General features: G+C 35.4%; 1 protein-coding gene across 23 annotated transcripts in view; it reads right to left on the bottom strand.

The window, feature by feature from the left end:
* Nucleotides 1-910: 910 nt before the first annotated feature.
* PICALM (phosphatidylinositol binding clathrin assembly protein) overlaps nt 911-20955 on the bottom strand; it is a 95754-nt gene continuing 75709 nt past the window's right edge. For 9 of the 23 annotated variants that reach the window (XM_045557183.1, XM_045557184.1, XM_045557185.1 and 6 more), the window contains 4 exons: nt 19514-19537; nt 18232-18291; nt 16615-16719; nt 2241-3632 (listed from right to left, as the gene is read on the bottom strand). In XM_045557183.1, the coding sequence (XP_045413139.1) occupies nt 3540-3632; nt 16615-16719; nt 18232-18291; nt 19514-19537 (282 nt within the window). In that variant the 3' untranslated portion in view covers nt 2241-3539. Of the gene's footprint in view, nt 3633-16614; nt 16720-18231; nt 18292-19513; nt 19538-20955 lie in introns of all 23 variants that reach the window. The other 14 variants (XM_045557186.1, XM_045557188.1, XM_045557189.1 and 11 more) reach the window with 3 other exon arrangements.

Genomic DNA, 20955 nt, shown 5'->3' with positions numbered 1-20955 from the left:
AAAAAAAAATCTCTGTTTCAGTTTATATATTTGATTTAATGACAGCAGGTCACAGAGAGAACAATGGACCATGAAACCGAAGCCTTGGCTCCTCCACCTATTAGCTTAATTGATCGGGGCAAGTTCCTTCTTTGGTGGTTCCTGATTCCTATCTGTAAAGTGGGAAAAATGTGGATCACTATCTATCCAACATAGCCCAAAAGCTGTCTGAATAATTAAATGGAAATGGTTATGAAGCACTTCACATACTCAAACATACTTAAAAAAAATAAAGGTAATAGGAACGAAACAAGCCACAAACCTTAAATGTAACACCACCTCAAACACCAGAAGAGACAAATCAAAATTTGTGATGTTAAGGGAGGTAACATAAAAGTATAATTTCCCAGTTTATATGAAAATGGTTTAATAGTGAAACTTGAAAACTGGTAAACTTAACAAAACATACTGGCTAAAGCCTATATACTTTTTCCAACCATGGCAAATATTATGTAGTCACTTATCAATGTAAAGCTTTTAATTCCTTTATCATGTACTCTGAATCCTACCTACTTACTATTCAGTGGGCAACAGGATACAATCAAAGGTTTCTTTGGCAGACATAATCATATGCACCAATATGTCAAACTCCAAAGACTTTTCTCCCTTAAACTTATCTGATAAAGGCATCTGATCAAAAGACTAAAGTGAACAATTTTAATGTACTTCAGCTTATCAATAACAGTCTAGAAGGCAACAAAAAAATGCAAAGATAAATCTTTTTAAAAATTTATATACAACAGAAATAAATCTTACATTTTATTAAATCAGTAAATATAATCATCTGGGTATACTTTTATTAGGAAAGGATGATGATACTGATGATAAAAAGAAAGAAGGAAAAAGAAAATAAATGCACCTCAGACCAGAATACCATAACAAAAGTTTTGTGGAAGCTGCATTTTATTTGAAAATCCACCCATTTTGCTAACATACATTTTAATATTGTAAACAAAAATAGAATCTGCAGAGACAATGCAACAAGTATGCTTAAACTCATGTACAGAATTGCTTTCCTACAATGAACTGTCCTTCTTAAGGCCCCTCTCAACCCAAATGTTAAGATGTATTTACACAAAGCACCGATCAACAGTGCAGTTTAATTCTTTGTTTACTAAACTCTTGGCTAGGCATTAACTTTAAAGATACTATTTCCCCTTATTTAAAAGGTACATGATCATAACATGGCACGAGCCAAATAAAGGGTTCAAGGATTTTGTCCCCCGTCCCTCCCCCCGTAACACCTCCTAGAGTTTTACTGAAAAGAAGGAAAGTCTTGAAGTGAAAGCAATTCCTCACATTCATTTTGGAAAGGCCCTAATGTCAAATGGAAAGTAATGACATGCCAAGCACAAAGCAGTAAAGATCCTTCCCAATGCACTAATGCTGAATTTAAAATGTAGTGCTTTTCCTAGTCAGTGAACTGTTCCCTGGCAAAATCCTAGGCACAGAATTGACTATAAGGATTAATGCATTTATATAATGCTTCCCTAAATCCCACAGAGACTGAGAATTCTTAAGAGATTCAGACCTATGGACTTGCCTTAAAATATTTAGTGCTCTGTATGTCAGCTGAGAAAAGCATTCTGAATCTGATTCATTCTTGTGGATAAAAATCAAACATACTGTGTACATCCATACTCATTTTCATAAGGAGGTTCGATACAATATTAATGTTACGTAAAATTGATAATCATAAATAAATACAAATACTTAAGGAATGTCTACTGCAAACTGAATATAAATTTTTTTAAAAAGAAAAGTTAATTTCAGTTACCATTTCTAGACCTGTGAGGACTGGAGAAAAGAAGGATAATACATAATTATGATTTTGATCCCCCAAAGAGTCCTGTTGAATTATAGTAAAGGACACAACTCTTCTCTCCAGGCAGCTTTTCCAAATACAAATTTCACACTTTCCAAATAAGGGCTTTTCTTGGTAGGTTACTGATTACGGGAATTAACAGGAGTTGAGAGAACTGAAGGGTTAGTCACCAAAAAGACAGGTCTTAGTCTTAAATCATGGCAATTCTTGGCTTTATAAACTGTATTGATACGTTCTCCTATTAAACTAGTCCCAAATTCCTTCATGGGCCTTCACTGAGTTACTGTAGCATTCTAATGGAAGAAGAGAGTTTAACAGACAGCAGTTCGGATTTTGCTGGAAGTAAGGATTTGCCATTTGAGCGCTTGTCTTTTTGGAATAATTCCATTCTCTTCCATCTAGTTACATAAACTGTATCTGAAAAAAAATAACAAGTGTGTAAATTAATTCATTGCACTGTAGGATGTCTTTTCCAATTAAAAATGCTTTGTGACCTTTACTGCTTAATTGGCCCAGAAATGATCACAACGTGCTTATCACAAACCATGATTACAAAACAAAGTCAGTATTATCAGCTTATCATGTGCCAGAGGCTCAATATTTGAAGCATAGCTTTAGGGACTTCCAAATATCTTTCTAATTACTAAAAACAGGGGGGTATTTGTGGGTGAGGGAAAGAAAGAAGACCAATGACCTATTTTTCCATGGTAAGTTTGGAAAAATCTCTCCATAAAGCATAAATATTCCATATGTAAAACCTCATTTGGGAAAACAAAACTTAAAGTATTATTTTCAACTGACATAAAACTAGAGATAATACAGGTAACTGTAATATTATACTAAGTCATTTCTTCACTAATATAAACCAAAATCTGAATGATCTATAAAGAAATGCTTTTCAATAGGGTGTTACTGTTTACTCAAAGACACTTCAACTCGTGATTTCCCTTAAACTGCCCATTGAAAGATTTATTACTGAAGTAGATGTGCTAATACAAACTTGCCAAATCACAAGAGTGAAAACTCCCAAAGGTCTAGAAGGTATATCTGAACTGAGGGCCAGAGCACCAAGAAGAAATTACACTTTACACTGTCTTCTAGCAAACAGAGGCAGAATCCTAATTGAAAGGGCTTAAGTATTCACTGGCCCTTAATTAAAAAGCAAGCTTTTTAAAAAAAGTTATTGTTTTTAAGTGAAAAGGCATACATAAAAATATAGCCCTTTAAAGAACCAATGAATTTTTCACAACTAATACTGGCCATTATACTAAAACTAAAGAGGCTCCTGGTCACGCTCTACATGCAATGGGTAATACTGCGTAGTTCTCTACAATTATTTTAAGATTGACTAAAACACTTGGTTTTTAAGGGTGGTATTCAATCTCATCCGTTTGTTATGAGGAGTGGATGAAATTAAGTTAAATAATTATGTAAAAGATATTTTCCAAAAGTTGTTCTTCCTTATGTCCTATCTTGACCTATTTTTATTCTTCACATAAAGAAGAGAGGAGGAGGAGAAGGATGAGATGGAGGTTGATGAGGTGGAGGAGAGGGAACCTAGAGTCCCTTAAAGAAACAAAGAAGGAGAAGAGTGAATTGTGCTTAATGTTTGGTAATTTTTAAAAAAGTATTTAAGTCCCCATCTCCCCCAACAAGCAGCAATACCTAAAGTGATTTATAAGAAATCCTCCAAAGAGAGCTCTGCAAAGGGGTCCTTTCCTGAAGCTCTGTGAGGACTGTGACTGGAGGGGCTGGATGCTGCCGACAGCTGGGGGGAAGAAGACAGAGAGAGGGAAAGAAAAAAAGATCTCAGAATGACAGAACATGAAAGCAGAAAATGTATGAAAGAAGAAGTGGTTTTTGTTTTGTTATCTTTAATAAAGGCAGCCTTTATAGAAAATGGAACTGTTAAAACAAAAGTTTTAGTCACATGTCAACTCAAAAGGTATCCAATGGTATGTGGTTTTCAGAAAACAAATTCTTGTTTCTGAAATTCCAAAGGAATAAAGTCTTTTACCCAAAAAGGTCGATATAAGCTGACCCATGGTTAAGACTTTTTTAATGTGTGTGCATGGAGGGTGAGGGGATTATAGAGGAGGGGACACATAATTATGTATTCTTTTTTCAAATGGAGGAAAGATGGTTTCATGTGTCCAGGCTATCTGTCCAAAGCTGTGCAAACTGTGACCTCAGTCCAGACCCAACACACATCTAACTGCAATATTCTTTCCTTTCTTCTTCATAAGGGGCAGAAAGTCCTGTCCTTAACTCACACACCTTTTTTTTTTTTTAATATGGAGCTGTCCCCCTGCTTATCTAGACACATCCCAGCTGATGCACTGTAGGAGGTGAAAGGGACCTTAGGTCACCTACTGTAACTGTCCACATACCGCTCTGAATATGGGGAATACTTAAGATCTTTGATCCTGCTTCCTGTTTGAATATATTTGCTTGGTTTTAAGAATCTGCTATCATTTAATTTGAATACAGCATAAGGCAGGTTGACCACCGAACTCAGTAATATATCTTTAATATTCTCCTAAAGAAAGACAGCTCCCAAAGAACCAAGATGTTGATTTTCATACATGTATCTCCTTCACCAAGTATTTCAAACACAACATGAGGCATTTTACTTTGGAACAAACTTTTAACTCTTTTTTCTCCCTCTGGATAAAACTGCAGAACATGCAAACACAGGGCTGTTGTAAAATGAGCTATCCTTTTAGGGATGTTCAATTAAGTATTAAATCAAAGTTGACTAAATGAAAATAGTTTCAATTCATACTCAAATCTTATGAAGGATTTCAAACTGCAAAATCGGTCTTTGCTGGTCCAGAGTGATCTTATTGCTTTCTACCTCTTTCTTTCTTTTAAGAAAAGCACTATAGAGAATGAATAGCCAATGAGCTTCAGCAAATATTACATTACCAGTATATGCAATTTGTTGTTCTGGACGCCAAGATCAATTTACAGGTTTAGAAATCACCATCAGCTATACTAGTGGTTGAGCAGTTTTCCTAATCCATATCTTGTTCTCAGAAATAAATGTGCAAAGACAATGGGAAGAGTCAACGGGAGGGATGGTGGAATCACACAGGTGGCTACACATAGGAGAACAAGGTAGCATGCCCAGTCTTGAGGTTTCAAATATCAATCATGCAGAGACAGATTAAGGTAACTTTATTGGAAAGATGCCCCTCTTTCTCCCCCTTCAACCTAACAACAGATAACCATTCAGAAACAGATTGATTTCAAGTAAAGTGATCATCAGTCACTGAGCTAGAGAGAGCCCAACATCCACATTTATCAACAAGATTAACAGGGTTTTTCTCCAAAGCAGACTTACTCTTTCACTTGAAGTTAGAACAAACTCTGCTTACTGCATGTAAGGTTGCAACCAAAATCTCAAACTTCCTATGAGAGCCCCACACTAAAATGTCTTCTTAAATCTGTTTTCATGAGGATAACAGTCTGAAGACCTGACAGTCCCAAAGGAAAATGCCCCTGAAGAATACAAAAGAGACACTTCTATACTTCTCAAAACGTGAGCGTACTGCTAGAGAAATCCCAGAGGCTTATGATGTTGAAAAGGATCAATTTTCCCTGGGAAAAAAGTGCCAGTTTTTAACTAAAACTTCTACAAGTCTCTTAAATTGGTAAAATACATACACATGTCTTATATCTATAAATATATAGCCAAATTAAAACATGACAGATACCACTAATGAGAAAGTAAGATAATATTCCTGGAATAAGTTTCTTATCATCAATATCCATATGTAGCAGATGAAAGTGCAGCCAGCACAGGCTGGCTGATCTGGCTGGTTGCACACCTCCAAGGATTGGCACACTCCTCAGCTCCTGATCATCTGGTCCCCCCACTTCCCAGCACCTGCACCAAGGCATAGACACACAATGCAGTGACAAGGAAGTAGTCAGCCCAGAGAGAAAGAAGGAAAGGAATTATGCTGTAATAGCCCAATTACTGCTCAAGGAAATCAGCATGAACAAAAAAGCACGAAGGCGCAATGGAATCCTGGCAAGTGAAAAGCCGCAGGATTTTAAAAGTCTCAGAAATCACCTCAAATAATAAGAACTGACCCTCCCTCTACTTATAATTTCTGTGAATAAATTAAAGAACATAATGTAAGACTTCTGAGGAACAGAAAAAGGCAAGGTTAAAGTACTAGAGAATAAAAAAAAAATGAAAGGTAAAAAAAAGAAACTATGAACATTTATCACAAAAATCACCAAATTTTACAAGCCAGCCCAAGACAAATCATGATCATTCAAGTCAAATCCTACTAAAAGTATGTCATCACTAGAAATCTATAACAAATTAAAACAAAAGCAAAAAAATAGCCTTTACTCCATTTATAATAATATTATCTATCCAAAAATTCCCACGGTGTTTTAAAAAAAACTCGTGCAACACCTATCAGTTTGTTCAAACTAAAGTGATCTATATCACAACAGAAGATGTCTTGTGAACAAACTGGTCAGTCTTAATGGTCCAGTCCAGATATACTTACTTACTTAGTCTTCTTTTCTCATTTATAAGAAAATGAAATATTGAGAAGAGCAGCATATAAGTAAAAATACTAAAATTTGCAAGTAACTGATGATGGTAACTTAGTTGAAATCCCTCCACCTTTCCTTCAAAAAAGTTGAAATGAAAAAAAAAATTCTAATGTTTACCTCCAGAGCAAAGATTTTTTGGTTGTGCAGTGTGAGGCTTTTTTTGTTTGTTTGTTTTTTCTTTTGGGTAAAAATTTAAGAAAAAAATTTTTGTAGACACAGGGTCTCGCTGTGTTGCCCAGGCTGGTCTCAAACTCCTGGCCTCAAGTGACCCTCCCACCTTGGCCTCTCAAAGTTCTGGGAATACAGGCATGAACCACCAGGGCCAGCCTAGTAGAGTGTGCTTCATATAGTAAAAACAGAGTAGAGAAATCGTAAGTTATTAATAACTTTAATAAAAGACAAACATACCTAGAATAAAGAAATTTAAAAAAATTCTATCAGTAGACTAAACATCATAAAACAAAAATGGTTACTCTTTCATTATACTCCTGCTTAATACCAAAGAAGGAAAATTTCAGGTTAGAACAAGAAAATAGCAGCAGTCTCAGAAAGTGAGGCTAGTGCAATTAAAAGCTTATGAGAAAATAAAAGATTGGATATTTAGGGAAAAACTTCTGACATGTATCATTAGCTGTACTTAAAATTCTTAGTGAAGCAATTTTGCTACATCTTTACATTTTAATTTTTCAAAGTCTGGATGACTGAAAAATAACATTGCATATAACAGAATGCATCTCCACAGCAAGTAACAATGCTGTACAAACTCCTTTTGTCTTCACTGGAGAAGCAAAGTCAACACCCTAAGAGAAAAATGGGTATACTTTCTTTGCCTGGAATGACAGGGCAAGAGTTTGTAGAAAGATGGAACTGAATCTAATCCTGGCTCTCTTATAAAATGGGGTCCAGAATATCGAGGCCCAACACCTGTATCCCCCTCTTTATGACTATTTCGAGGATTAAATGAACATAAATACCCAGCATGTTGCCTGGCATGTATTAAGTAGCTCAAATATTAGTTCGACCTTCCCTACCACCTATTATTAAATGTTCACCTATCCTTATAAGAGGCCCAGCTCAAATGTCATTGAATCTGTGTTGCTCTTGCTCTTCTGCTGTGCCCTCAGCATTCTTTGTCTCTCTTACGAGGGCTCTCATTCTACCATCAACCAGTCACTTGTGCTTCCATATTATACTCAACTTTTAGGATCCTCAGGTGCAGAAAACATATTTTACCTGTCTCTTGTTCAGAAACCAGCAGTGACTTACACATTGTAAGCATTCTAAAGTGCATTAAATTAAAATGCCTATTGGTGATTAAACAAGCTCTATGTAAGAACAGTCTCCAAAATGGGATGTTAAGAAATTATTAGAACTTCTCTCTTAATTTAAAAAATTTATATTTTTAATGTACATGGTGGTTTTTTCATGTACCTAATATATTGTAGGAATATTATGAATATAATATATAAACATACACACATTGAGGGCACATGCTTGCTAGAGTCTGAATGTTTGTCCCCTCCAAAACTCATGTTGAAAGTTAGTTGCTATTGTACACAGTATTAATATGTGGGACCTTTAAGAGGTGTTTAGGTCCTTATCAAGGGAGTGGGTTAGCCCATTCTTGTTCTACCCATCCCCGCCATGCCTTCTGCCATGTTACGATGCTGCAAAAAGGCCCTTGCCAGGTGCCAGTGCCATGACATTAGATTTCCCAGCCTCCAGAACTGTAAGCCAATAAATTTCTGTTCATTATAAACCAAGACAATGCTAAAATTATATTTTCTTAATAGTGCTGTGCAATCAAAACATTTAGAGACCACAGCACTACTCAATAGGATTCCATAATGACATTAGCCATAAAACTGAGTCACAGAGCAACAAGTTGCTTTTGAATAATGTTTAGAACACAGCCAGGCACTAGTGGTATATCTGAATCCAGCTGCATAGGGATATAAACATACAGTGCTGCATTTCATTTATTTTATATTAAAGATAATGCTATTCCTTAGCTGTCTCTGTGAGATATGGGTAAAAGAAAGGATTTCTCTACTGTATACATGTAAATGGTCTGTACTTTAGGTTGAGTCTAATGCCATTAATAACTGCAACTTGCACCTCATCTTGGGCTTCTGCCCACCAGTAACATCACAAAGTTATGCTAACGTTAACCCTATACCTTCAAAACACTACCCATCTGGTTTTAGGGGATGCCACAGTGACCTCAGAGCATTCCTCTTTGAAGGTATGCTGAAGGTATCTGGACCTCTCTAACACTGAAGACTACCGCTAGAGTCTACAATAACTTAAAAATGTTAGCAAAGAAGCAATGTATCTGTTATTAAAAAATGGCATCTTAAGTCATCTCATTAGAATCATGGCAACCTAAACTGACAAAGAATTAAAGAGAACCAAATTTAGAGGAAAAGATCACAAGATTTCCTAAATTCATAGGAAGAAATATTATTAAATGATCTGAGCTCAAAATAAACATCTTCCATATATAAGGAATATTTCCAAGGATAAGAGAAGTCCTTTTGAAGTTCCATTTGATGGATGGAAATCATAAAAACTGGCTCAGCTTATCTGAATCAAATGTTTTTTGCTGATTCACAGAGATTTCAATTTGTGATCCCTCAAAAACCAAAGAAAATGAAAAAGCTAAGGTTTATGTCAACCGGTACTATAACACAAAATAAAAATTAGATGCATCTAAAATGTATCACTTATTTGCCATTTATTAGAAACACGGCACTTTTGCTTGGTTAAAAAGAAAAAAAAAACAAACCTCTAACTATGTTCCATGTGCAATTTTGAGGCTACCTGCTTTTTCCTGATTATATAGTGGGCTTTCACTAAAAATGTCTAAGACAGGTTCATAATTTTAAAAGACGCTGTCAGCTGTCAAATAACAATGAGTCATAATTAAGATTTCAAAAAGTGAACTACAAATCAAGAAAAACTGTAATGCATGGAAAAAAATATAAAATTGTAATAAATTAGAAGTGAAAAATAAGCACATCAGGGACTAGGGACAATTTCTGAAAATAAGGCAACCTTGTTAAATTTTCTTCTAAAAACAAAAAATGTTCCTTATAATCATCAATAAAAAATACAACAAACCTCTATTTTCCTAAATCAATTTCAAATATTTTCATTTGATCCTTACAGCAAACCTATAAAGTACAACAAAGCAACATCATAATTTTACAGATAAGGAAACTGAGGCTTAAAGTTACATAGACAATTTTTCTCTCAAACACATGGTGAGAAATCAAGTTGAGACTCTGATGAATTGTATCCCCCCCAAAAGATATATTGAAGTCCTAACCCCTGATGCCTATGAATGTGATCTTATTTGGAAATAGGGTCTTTGCAGATGTGATCAAGTTAAGATGAGGTCATTGGTGTGGCCCTAATCCGATGACTGGTGTCCTCATAAGAAGAGGCCACATGAAGGCAGAGACAAACAAAAAGAATGCCTTGCAACTGTCAGATTAAAGGGCTACAGCTGCAAACCATGGAATGATTGGGGATACCAAAAGCTGGAAGAAGGAAGGAAGGATCCTGTTCTAGAGGATTCTGAGGAAGCACTGCTCTGTCAACACCTTGATTTCAACTTCCAACCTCCAGAAGTAAGAGGAAATAAATTTCTGTTGTAAGCCATCAAGTTTGTGGTATATTTTTATGGCAGCCCTGGGAAACTAACATAGACTCTAATGCAGAGCTGCTGACTCCAAAGCTAGTGTTTTCCCTCTCGAAAATCTGCTAACCCAATTATTTCAACTCTGCTAGAATTTATGGCTATATTTAACTTACAGGAAAAAGTTAAAGTGAGAGTAGAGAAATACTTTTTAAAAAGGGACTTTTCTAGTAAATGTTATATAGTCAATACATTCCTGTGCTTTCTATATACACAGTGATGAACATGGTCATTGATGTGTATCATGAAGATTCTGTAGAACTTCACAGTCACCCAAGATTTTAAGAATACTTTGTTTTACTTATTAAGACAAAAATTAGATCTCCACCTTTTAGAAATAATGTCACCAGCAAAAACCTAGTAAGTAAGCTCTTATTCTCCAGGTTATCTTGTTAACAATGAAGGTCAGCAGATAGGACTTCTTGCATTTTTGTTTTGACTTTTTCAGGCATGCACTGGGGGCTACAGAACTAGCTTTCTCACCTTTAGTACTAAATCCCAGTTCTCAAAGTAAATTCCCTCATGGCAAGGATGAATGAACACAACACACTGCTGTCCAGGCAGAAGGCCTTCTTCACAGAAATCCAGCTGGGCAGATCAGCTGACAGAAGAGGCAATGCCAATACCCACAATTAACACATCAAGAAAGTTAAAAAAAAAAAAAAAAAACCACTAAGCCTAAAAGGAAAGAGCCATTAGTTCTTAAATACAAGAAAGTCATTAAAAGGGGCATTTTTTGGTAAGACTTAAATTATTCCAATATCTAAAGCCAACAGTGCCTCCATTTAGAAGCGTAAAAAGCACTCACAACCAGCCATTGTTTCCTTTCAGACTCTTAACTGGTGTCAGAGTTACTTAAAATTGGACACTGCAAACAAAAATATAGCAGCCATTTTACATCTTTAGCCATATCCTCCATAAACAAAATTGGCAATCCTCCATTCAAAATATTTTATATTTATTTTATAAAGCACCAGTAAGATAAAGTCTAAGAGTCCCCATTCCCCCTAAGTTACTAAACAGACACTCTAGCAACCTGTAACAAGCAATCAAACAAACAGTAAGACTGTGAGGAAGCACCGAAAAGTCAAAACTAGAGAGACCTAGCATTTCATTTTCCATGAAACATCCAGGAGGATGCACTTAATATAGAACACATTAAAAACAGCCAAGTTAGGCATGAAACAGAACAACATAATGCACATCTTTAAACTAACAATGCCATGAAAATATCTAAAAAAAAAAAAAAATACAGAACAACGATGTAGCAAGAACAATGGAGAGAGAACTGGGTATGTGTATAGGAGGGCATAATTTCAAAATTACAGTGTAGTCTACTAAAACCTATAATGATAGTTTCCTAAAGAACAATACAAAGTCTGAGCTAACAGCCATCTGGAAGGTATTAACTGCTGTCTCATAAGCAAGCACTAATGTAGCACTTGGAGTAACAAGTACTAATGTAGCACTTAGAGTAACCTAGATATAAAGGAGAACCGCAACACACTGTTTGTAATGTCTCACTAAATGGCAACATGATAAACATATCCGGGAGGGCTGGGGTACTGTCGAAAATATTAACGTGGCTTAAAAGTAATCAGGCAAGAGACCAGCAGCAACAAGTTATGCCCTAGGTGAGTAATGGCTCCCAAAAGAAATTATTTCAAGGAACAAGAAAGGATTTTTGGCAATAGGTGTAGAACTGAGACTTGATTAAAAGATTCCATTTTGATGAAATTTCATTTTTCATTTAAATTACCATTTACTTCAATGTACAAAAGAGATGGTTTCTGTTCTCAAGGAATTTTAAATCCAATTGGAAAAAAGAGACCAAAACAATGAAAGAACAATTAAAAAGTAAAAGAAAAATTATTTTGGTTATAAGCTAACATTGTGTGGACAAAATTAATCCAAGAGACTGGCTAAGGATCATTTAACATTAAAGCATGAGAAAAATGTCATCTACTTCAAAGATAAACAGTTTAGTTTTTAAATTATTAAAAATAATCATAAAGTCAAAAGTGTCTTCAATACTTAGGTAAGCCATCTAGTATTTTAGCTTATAGTAACTATTAGCCCACAAATCAAACCAATTTTGAATACGTCTATAAATTATTAAATGGTTATAAGTGAAATGAGAGATTAAAGAGGCACAGAGTAAATTATGAGATGAAAAAGGTAAGTTTTTAACGAGATTCATTCGTTTGACAAATAATGTCCCCAAATTATTACATGTCAGGCACTGTTCTAGGAACCAGGGACACGTAAGTAAACATGCCACGTAGAAGCCTGCCTTCATGAAGCTTACAATTTAGTGAAGAAGTCTCTTGCTAGATTGTATGGCTAGATGGATGCCAGGTAGTCATAAGGTCTATAAAGAAAAATAGTGCAGGATAAAGAAATTCCAGATCTCATAAGGACTTGAAAGGGATACAAGATGACTGAAGAATGGGAAAAGAGTAAATCCACTTCATAGCAGATGAAGGACTTTTGGAAAAGACAAATTAACAGCAGAACACTGGATACTTATGGGATTCTGTTCACTCATTATTACTCTTAAAAATAGGGAGGCTTCATGAGGTAGTTTTAAGATGGAGGGAAGCTAAGGGCATGTTTTAAATGTTCATTAGATTCACCTCCTTAGATGTTTGAGTATAGAGATAACATGTTACAAAGATTGTCTACAGAAGATTATTCCAGTATCTACGTAAAGGATTAAATCAGAGAGGCAAAAAACATGAGCCACTGTTGCAAAACAAGCGTGAATAAAGAGGTTCCAACCTGGATAAAGGCTGTAGAACACAAGGAGAAGGACCTAATAGCAGAGGAACAATTAGTGGGACTTTGTGATTAGATACATAAAGAACAAAGGAAAAAAGGAATTAAAAGTAACATCAAAAGATTTAAGATTCTGACTCTTAAATGATTCAAAGGACTGTATGAAGAGACCAAAACTTCTTTGAGCTACTTCCTTGCCAGCTGATTTTTTTTCTAGTTACCAATTTGCTTCCTTCATTTACTTTTTCAGTAAGTAATATTTAGAATTAAGTACTCCAAATTTTATCTCTCAACAAGAAACTTAGTACCCTAATGTTTTCATTCACTTCTCTTCTGGCATAAAGTAATTATTATAGGAAAAGGCATTTCAGTCACTGTTTCTTTTCATGCACATGATAATTCTTGCACATTTTTAGTGTTTCAATGAAAGGGTTATGTTGATTTTAGAAGGCAACAAGATATAAAACCTGGGTCAAGAGTAGCTGCTGAGGGGCCACAAATTTTTTTAAAGATAGATTTTTGTGAAGATTTTTTTTTTTTTGGAGAGAGAGTCTCCCTCTGACTCCCTGGCTAGAGTGCAGTGGCGTCATCCTAGCTCACTGCAACCTCAAAACTCCTGGGCTCCAGTGATCCTTCTGCCTAAGCCTCCCAAATAGCTGGGACTATAGGTACGTACCATGACGCCTGGCTAATTTTTCTATTTTCAGTAGAGAGGGGTCTCCCTCTTGTTCAGGCTGGTCTCCAACTCCTGAGCTCAAGCAATCCTCCCGCCTCAGCCTCCCAGAGTGCTAGGATTACAGGCATGAGCCACTGTGCCCAGACTTATTACTAAGATTTTTAAAACTTTTTTTTTTAAAGAGAAAAACTCATATACAATGTTTCAAGGTTGAAAGTTTTACCCCAAACTGTAGAGGATGTTCTTGACAGCTATAGTAGTTACATCCTGAATATTTAAATGTGGTTTATAATCCAGCAGAAAAACACAAGGAATTTACGGAGTGGTTCAATGCTGACGAAAGAAGACAGTGAGCGCTCCTATAGTGGCCATGAGGGCTTAGTTCCACTAGCAGAGAGACAGACAAATTAGCACTGGACCAGGAATCAGGGATACCTGGGAATAAGTTGCATTTCTCCGCTTACATGGCGGAAAAATCTTTCCAAGTCTCAGTCATCATCTATAAAATGTGATGGTGACAGAAGACCTATTTACCCTTAAAGATTATTTTGGGAATTGGAGAAATTAATGTATGTGAAAGTGCCTGGAAACTGTCCACTGGTATTCAAGCTTAAGGTAGCAATATATTCTGACAGAAGCCTGCAAAACAAGATGCAGACTGGGTGAAGGGTTTAAGTACACATCAGGAAAAAAACTTCTGTAGTCAGTGGTTCCTTTAGCTCTGGACTACAATTGGTTATTTTTTTTTTAATATGTTGACTTATGCATTTAGGTTCTTATTGCTTAGTCCTTTACAGCAGAAAACTAAATTAATTTCAAAAAATAAATGATATATATCTGAAGTTAAAAGTATGAATAACAAAAAATTAAAGAACATGAGGAAGATTTATAATCATATAATCTCAAGAAAACATCTACATTGATAGGGAAATCATCAATATACTTCTTGAAAGGTAGTATCAAAATCTACTTTTCTTTAGCAAGTTATACCAATAATCAGAACTATTGCTGGTAAAAGACAGAAGAGAAAGAGGGCTGTAAATATCCATAATCCATTTTATAAAAACAAATGCATAAAAAGTAACTGACTTATAAAAGTAATGACTATGTCAATTACCCTAACCCTAAGCTATAGTCATTGTAAATACTTAACTGATTAAAGAGTAGGAAGAAAATGTCACTTTAACATGGACAAAAAAAAAAGAAAAAGAGGCGTGTGCAGTCCAGGTGAGGTGGCTCATGCCTGTAATCCTAGCACTCTGGGAGGCCGAGGTGGGAGGATCACTTAAGGTCAGTAGTTTGAGACCAGCCTGAGCAAGACCCCCGTCTCTACAAAAAAATAGAAAAATTAGCCAGGCATGGTGGCGCGTGCCTGTAGTTCCAACTACTCAGGAGGCTGAGGAAGAAAGATTGCTTGAACCCAGGAGTTGGAGGTTGTAGTGAGTTATGAGGACGCCACGGCACTCTAGCTGGAGTAACAGTGAGACACCCTGTCTCCAAAAAAAAACAGGCATGTGGACAAATGTTTGACTTGCAACCAACATGGATTTTACCTCCTAATCAGAACTAAATTCATTATCCACTGTCAACCAATAGAAATGTCAATTTATTAAATGATTTCAATACTCAAAAAGGCTGAAAAATGAAAGGATCTCCTATGCTTCACTAAGTCCATGAAATACGTCCCTTCTTATCTGTGGTTTTGCTTTTCGTGGTTTCAGTTACTTGCAGTCAACTGTGGTCTGAAAATAGGTGAGTACAGCACAATATGATATTTTGAGAGAAAAAGGAGGGAAGGAGAAGGAGGTTATAACTGTTCTATTTTATTATTAGTTGCTGTTAATCTCTTACTGTGCCTAGTTTATAAATTAAACTTTATCGTAACTATGTATGTCTAGGAAAAAAACATAGGTATATAGGGTTCAGTGCTACCCATGGTTTCAGGCATACACTGGGGGTCTTGGAACATATCCCCTAAGGAAAAGAGGGGACTACTATACAGAGACTAGATTCAAACTGGATCAATACAAATTAATTTTGGCAATGTAACACTGAATGCCTTGGTGAATAACAAATCCATTACCAAATGCTCACTCAAATGTTTTCAAATAAGCATTAAATACAGGAGGCAATTAGTTGGTACTGCAAACCATTTAAGAAAAGGAAGGGTGCTTTAATAATTGCGTGTAGTCAACTATTTCTAACTGTTAATAGTATGAACAGAGTCAGACACAGAAGGATAAGCCATCCTGTCACTTCACAAGGGTCTGATCCCACAGTATGCCACCAGAGAAGTAAATAACAAAGGAATTTCCTATTTCTTTTCCTAACCATAACAAGTAAAAGCTTTAAAAAAATGCAGCTTCCTCTAAAGCCAACAATAATGAAATAAAAACAAAAATTGAGTATGTAGGGTGAATTTTCAGGAACTGGGAGAGGGAGCCTTAGAAACATCTGAAGAGGAAAGTCTCTCATTTAAAGAATTTAGGATGACATGACACTTCAAAGTTTTTTGCCCTTTTTTGGTTTGTTTTTGAATATGATCTTCAGTGGCAGAAAGTTATCTAAGGAAAACATAGCATCCAAAACTTTCTGGAGACTTGCCAAGAGTTTTACAAACATCTGAAGGGCAACACCCTTGTTGTAGCATCATTTAAGTCATTAGCCAAGGATCTGAAAGTCTGAGTTAATGGTTTTGAGGGTTCACAAAGGATAGCATTCCAGAATCATGAAGGGAGAGGTTCCTTAACCTCAGAAAAATCATCCTCTGGAGCCACCAACTATAAGTTATCAAGAATTTTCCATCTTTAATATCTGTAATCTACTTGTCCTTTCCTTCCAAATAATCAATATTCCTAAAAGCTCTTATATGAGAAAGATACGATGCAAGCAGCATCTATGATGAAGGGGAGAAATGCTAATAACTTGTTTCTCCAATCGTATAAGAGTTTTTAAGTATTATATCCCTTCCAAATCAAGCACATTACAACAGTTACACGTAGCACGTAATACCTGTGCTCCCGATACAGGACCAAAGGGGTTTGGTGGTCTCATAACAGGCTGGCTGTATATTAAGGTTGGTTGTGTCATTACAGGTACACTTCCCATCTGTGGAGGCTAAAAAATAGAAGAGTATCAAGTTAAAGGATACTGACTTGCATATTCCTTATTATGACTAAGTAAACAAGAATGATAACAGGAATGAAAGGTCCTAGTATATTTGCTTTGACTCAAGGGGAAGCTTTCTCTGAATGCAAATAAGAATAGCTATAAACTTTTAAGTGTATATTTTGGTATGAGAAGTCTTTAATATGCTCATTTTTAAAAGGTGGTAACAGAGCCTAACTTTTTCTCTTCAATAAGCTGCAACACTTAAACTACTGTAGTACCACAGACAAAATGATTTAGCCCAAAAAACTTCCAAAACTTCCAAATTTGTCAGGTTTACACATAGAGAAATCGTTAAGACTACATGCATTAACCGCTAAGACATTTCTAAGTAAACTGCCTTTGTATATCAAAACAAGTTCTTATGCCATTATGCAAGTGATCACAAATGAAGACAGTTGATTCTCTGAAGAACGGTTTACTCTCTATAGTTCTTTCATTTTATTTCAGGTAATTTTAGGGAGATTCAAGAATGGGCTTATTCATACTTGAGTGACTGAAAATAGAATCTCAACCAACTATCTGTTTCTTTAAAAACTACCACTCCAAAGTATGAAATTAACACAGTAAGTGACAATACCCAGTGTGAAAAGAATGCACATAAAGACAACTATATTATTTTTGTTAAAATGCAATGCTCTAAAATTGTATCTTTTAAGGAGTTCTATTTGACCTTTCAAGTAGACCATTATTTGCATCTGGAACTTTACGGCCTGAGTTTTTGTGCAGACGTTTTAATGCAATGACCACCAATATAGAAGCTGTGGAATTTCTCCACATATACGAAAGGAGCTATTTCCGTATCATATACATAAAGAAATAGTAGGGCAGCCACAGAAGCAATACCCAAGGGACATAGTGCTACCTTCTACCAGAAACAGTTCATCAAATATATACCAGTGGGTTGAAGCTACTACCTTCATTTCTTATCTAAACAAGTCTATATATTGAAAGAGTTGGGAGAGTAAGAGTAGTCTAGAATGTGCATTGTGGGCAAGCTTAAAAGGCTAAAAGACTGCTTTGGCACTGTAACAACCACTGTCATAGAACAATTTCTCTGGCCTTTACCAGATAAATTTACTCCTATACAATTCAAGAAACGTTAATTCCTCCCCTCCCCTACAATATCAAGGTTATAAGACCTCATTAGTATTTAATACAAGGTCACAGCAACAAAGGTTTAGAGTTAACATTAATGTTTCCGTGAGTCTGTAATTAAAATATAAAATGCCTAGCAAAGTTATGAGGATAAAAATAAGTAATACGAGAACATTAATGAATAATATCTCTTACATAATGATTATTCTAAAAATACTTATGAAACCAATGCTGTGGTTTACTATGTTAGGCACTAGGGCTAGGAATATGTAGAAAATTCTTTTCTAGGTTAAGTCTGTAATAAAAGCATGTTAAATATGAATCAATATTTTTTCTAAAAGTTGTACCTGGAAAAATACTTACAATTCCATATCCTATCATGCCTGTTGGTGTAGTAGCAGGATAGGCCATTACGGGGGGTGCCTGACATGGTGAAAGGAAAAACAAACAAGGAAGTAAAACTCCTGTGTCAAATGAGTTCAAGGAATTAATAGCGGTAGTTCTACTAAAAAGAATTGCTAGGACAGCTGTGATTAAGTGATACTTGTGATCATTAATAACTGTCAATTAATGCTCAATGAAAAAGTGTCATGACATTAGCAGAAAAGCAGACTTATTAGACAAAAAAAATACCACTTAGATACAACGATCTAAGATTACAACGTGCTTTTACAGCTTTAAAAATCCCTACATTTAAAAAATTATTTAAAGTTCTAAAATTTAAAGTCTATCACTATCATAAAAAAATGTTCACCCACAAAAAGTATTCCTAAATGTTTTCCTAGGTACTTCATTTCTTTAGCACTCAAAGAAAAAAAATTAAAGTTCTCAAATCAATTAATAACCTGATCTTCCAAAAAATAGTTTCTAAGGACGTCTTTCACTCTTTTCAAAGAACCCCAAGGGATTCAAAATCACTATTGAGTATGACTATTTCTATGAACCATAGTTCTTACATAAAGAGTATGTATGTTGGATTTCTTTCTAATTTATTCTCAAAATTATTTAAGAGGAACAGTCAATCTTTAAGCCTGTGTTTCTCATAATGAAAACTGAAACTGAATACAGGTGAAAGACCAATAACACTGCTGGAACATAAAATAATTTGAAATTATATGGCAATTTGAACATATGCATGGAGAAGTTAAATGAAGCATAACTTTTAAAAAATAACACTAAAGTGAACAGTTAAAAGTTTAGCATTTGGGTGAAGGCTATAGGGCTTATTGGTCTCCCCCTACTTAAAAATCAAGATCTGCAAGAGCAGTAGACAAACTGCCAAGTACAGCAGAAGCCTGTAAGATTTCATGCAGTTGTTACTTTAAACATTACCACAATCAACATTTCCCTTCATTCAGAAGTCATCAAGTGCACAGTGGCAGCACAGATACACACACAGACACCCAGCCATCTGGCAGCAAATGGCAGAATATTAAGCAAGGAAAAAAAATTGGTATTTCCCATGCCACCATCAGAATCGATTCTGCAACACACCCATGAAATCAGTAGATGCTAGGAAGAATTTCTGCACATTGAAAATCTGAATGTGAAAACAAGTAATAGCTGAAAGGTTATGAGATTCTGCTACAGCAGTGGTTAATAGCATGCCAATTTATTGCAAAAAGGCTAGTTTTTGGTCACTTACGTATTGTGGAAAATGCATGCCATTCTGTTTTTCCCAGGGAGAACAATTACATAATGCAATAACACTGGATTAGAACAAGTACTTACACAACAGAAAATACACAGAGAGCATTTTAGTTCACATGTACACTCACTAACTACCTAAAATCCCTTGTATTTTCAGTATCTAATGAAAGAACATCTATACTAAAACACTATCAAGGTTGACAAGGGAAATTTAGTCCTTTGGTCTCATCTCTTTACATACACAATAGCTCATTACAAATATCATTAAAATATAAAATGAATCAGTAGTGTCAATAGTGCAAAATTCAGTGCATCCCATAAACAGGATTGCATCAGAGGTCTACCACAAGAAAAAAATCAAGCATTAATTAAAAGAATTTGTAGTATAACATATATTTTAATAGAATTCCAATAAATTTGTTACACTAAAAAAATTTTAAAAACCTTGACAGTGTTTAAGGATTAATAAAACGGTTAGAAATGTAAAGAAATGTCAAAAGCAGTAGTTTATCTTAAGTAGTAAATCACATCACCAGCCCCAAATGTTAGCCATTAAAAAGAAACTCTATAAAATACAAATATTTTAACAAAACCCTCAAGAGATGATACACATTACCATACATAACACAGCACCATAGATTACTGCTATCTTATCATCAACTTACATACAAATTCTACATGGTTAGATATCTGTTACATTTTAGTCAATATTAAGTCAAGTGCTATCTAGAAACTTCTAATATTTTATATAGATTAATACTAAATATAAGAAAATAAAGAAAATATTCACTGTATTTTAATATTAGCATTTGTATTTATATTATTCCCTACACATTATCAATGTGTAATTCACATTGGAGACCATAAAATCCACTAGCCTAAACTTTCCATCCTACTCTGCATAGTGGGAAAAACACTGGTTTCAGAGTCAAAAGGGATAGATTTCAGTTTATTTATTTATTTATTTATTTATTTTTGAGACAAGATCTCACTCTGTTGCCCAGGCTAGAGTGCCGTGGCGTCAGCCTAACTCACAGCAACCTCAAACTCCCGGGCTCAAGCAATCCTTCTGCCTCAGCCTTCCGAGTAGCTGGGACTATAGGCATGCACCACCATGCTCAGCTAATTTTTTCTATATATTTTTAGTTGTCCAGCTAATTTCTCTCTATTTTTAGTAGAGACGGGGGTCTCACTCTTGCTCAGGCTGGTCTCATACTCCTGAGCTCAAACAATCCTCCCACCTCGGCCTCCCAGAGTGCTAGGATTACAGGCGTGAGCCACCGCGCCCAACCTGGATTTTAGTTTAAATCTGCTTTTCAACTGCTTTGCACTTGGGGAAAAACAATCACATAGTTTTATCTTTAAAATTGGGATGACATGAGCTCAAACTCTCCCAGAGAGCACTGTTTACAGGCTTAAGATAGTGCATATGTGCGT

The sequence above is a fragment of the Lemur catta genome, chromosome 7 (genome assembly GCF_020740605.2).
Source record: "Lemur catta isolate mLemCat1 chromosome 7, mLemCat1.pri, whole genome shotgun sequence".
NCBI lineage: Eukaryota > Metazoa > Chordata > Mammalia > Primates > Lemuridae > Lemur > Lemur catta.
This window is presented reverse-complemented; position numbering and strand designations above follow the sequence as displayed.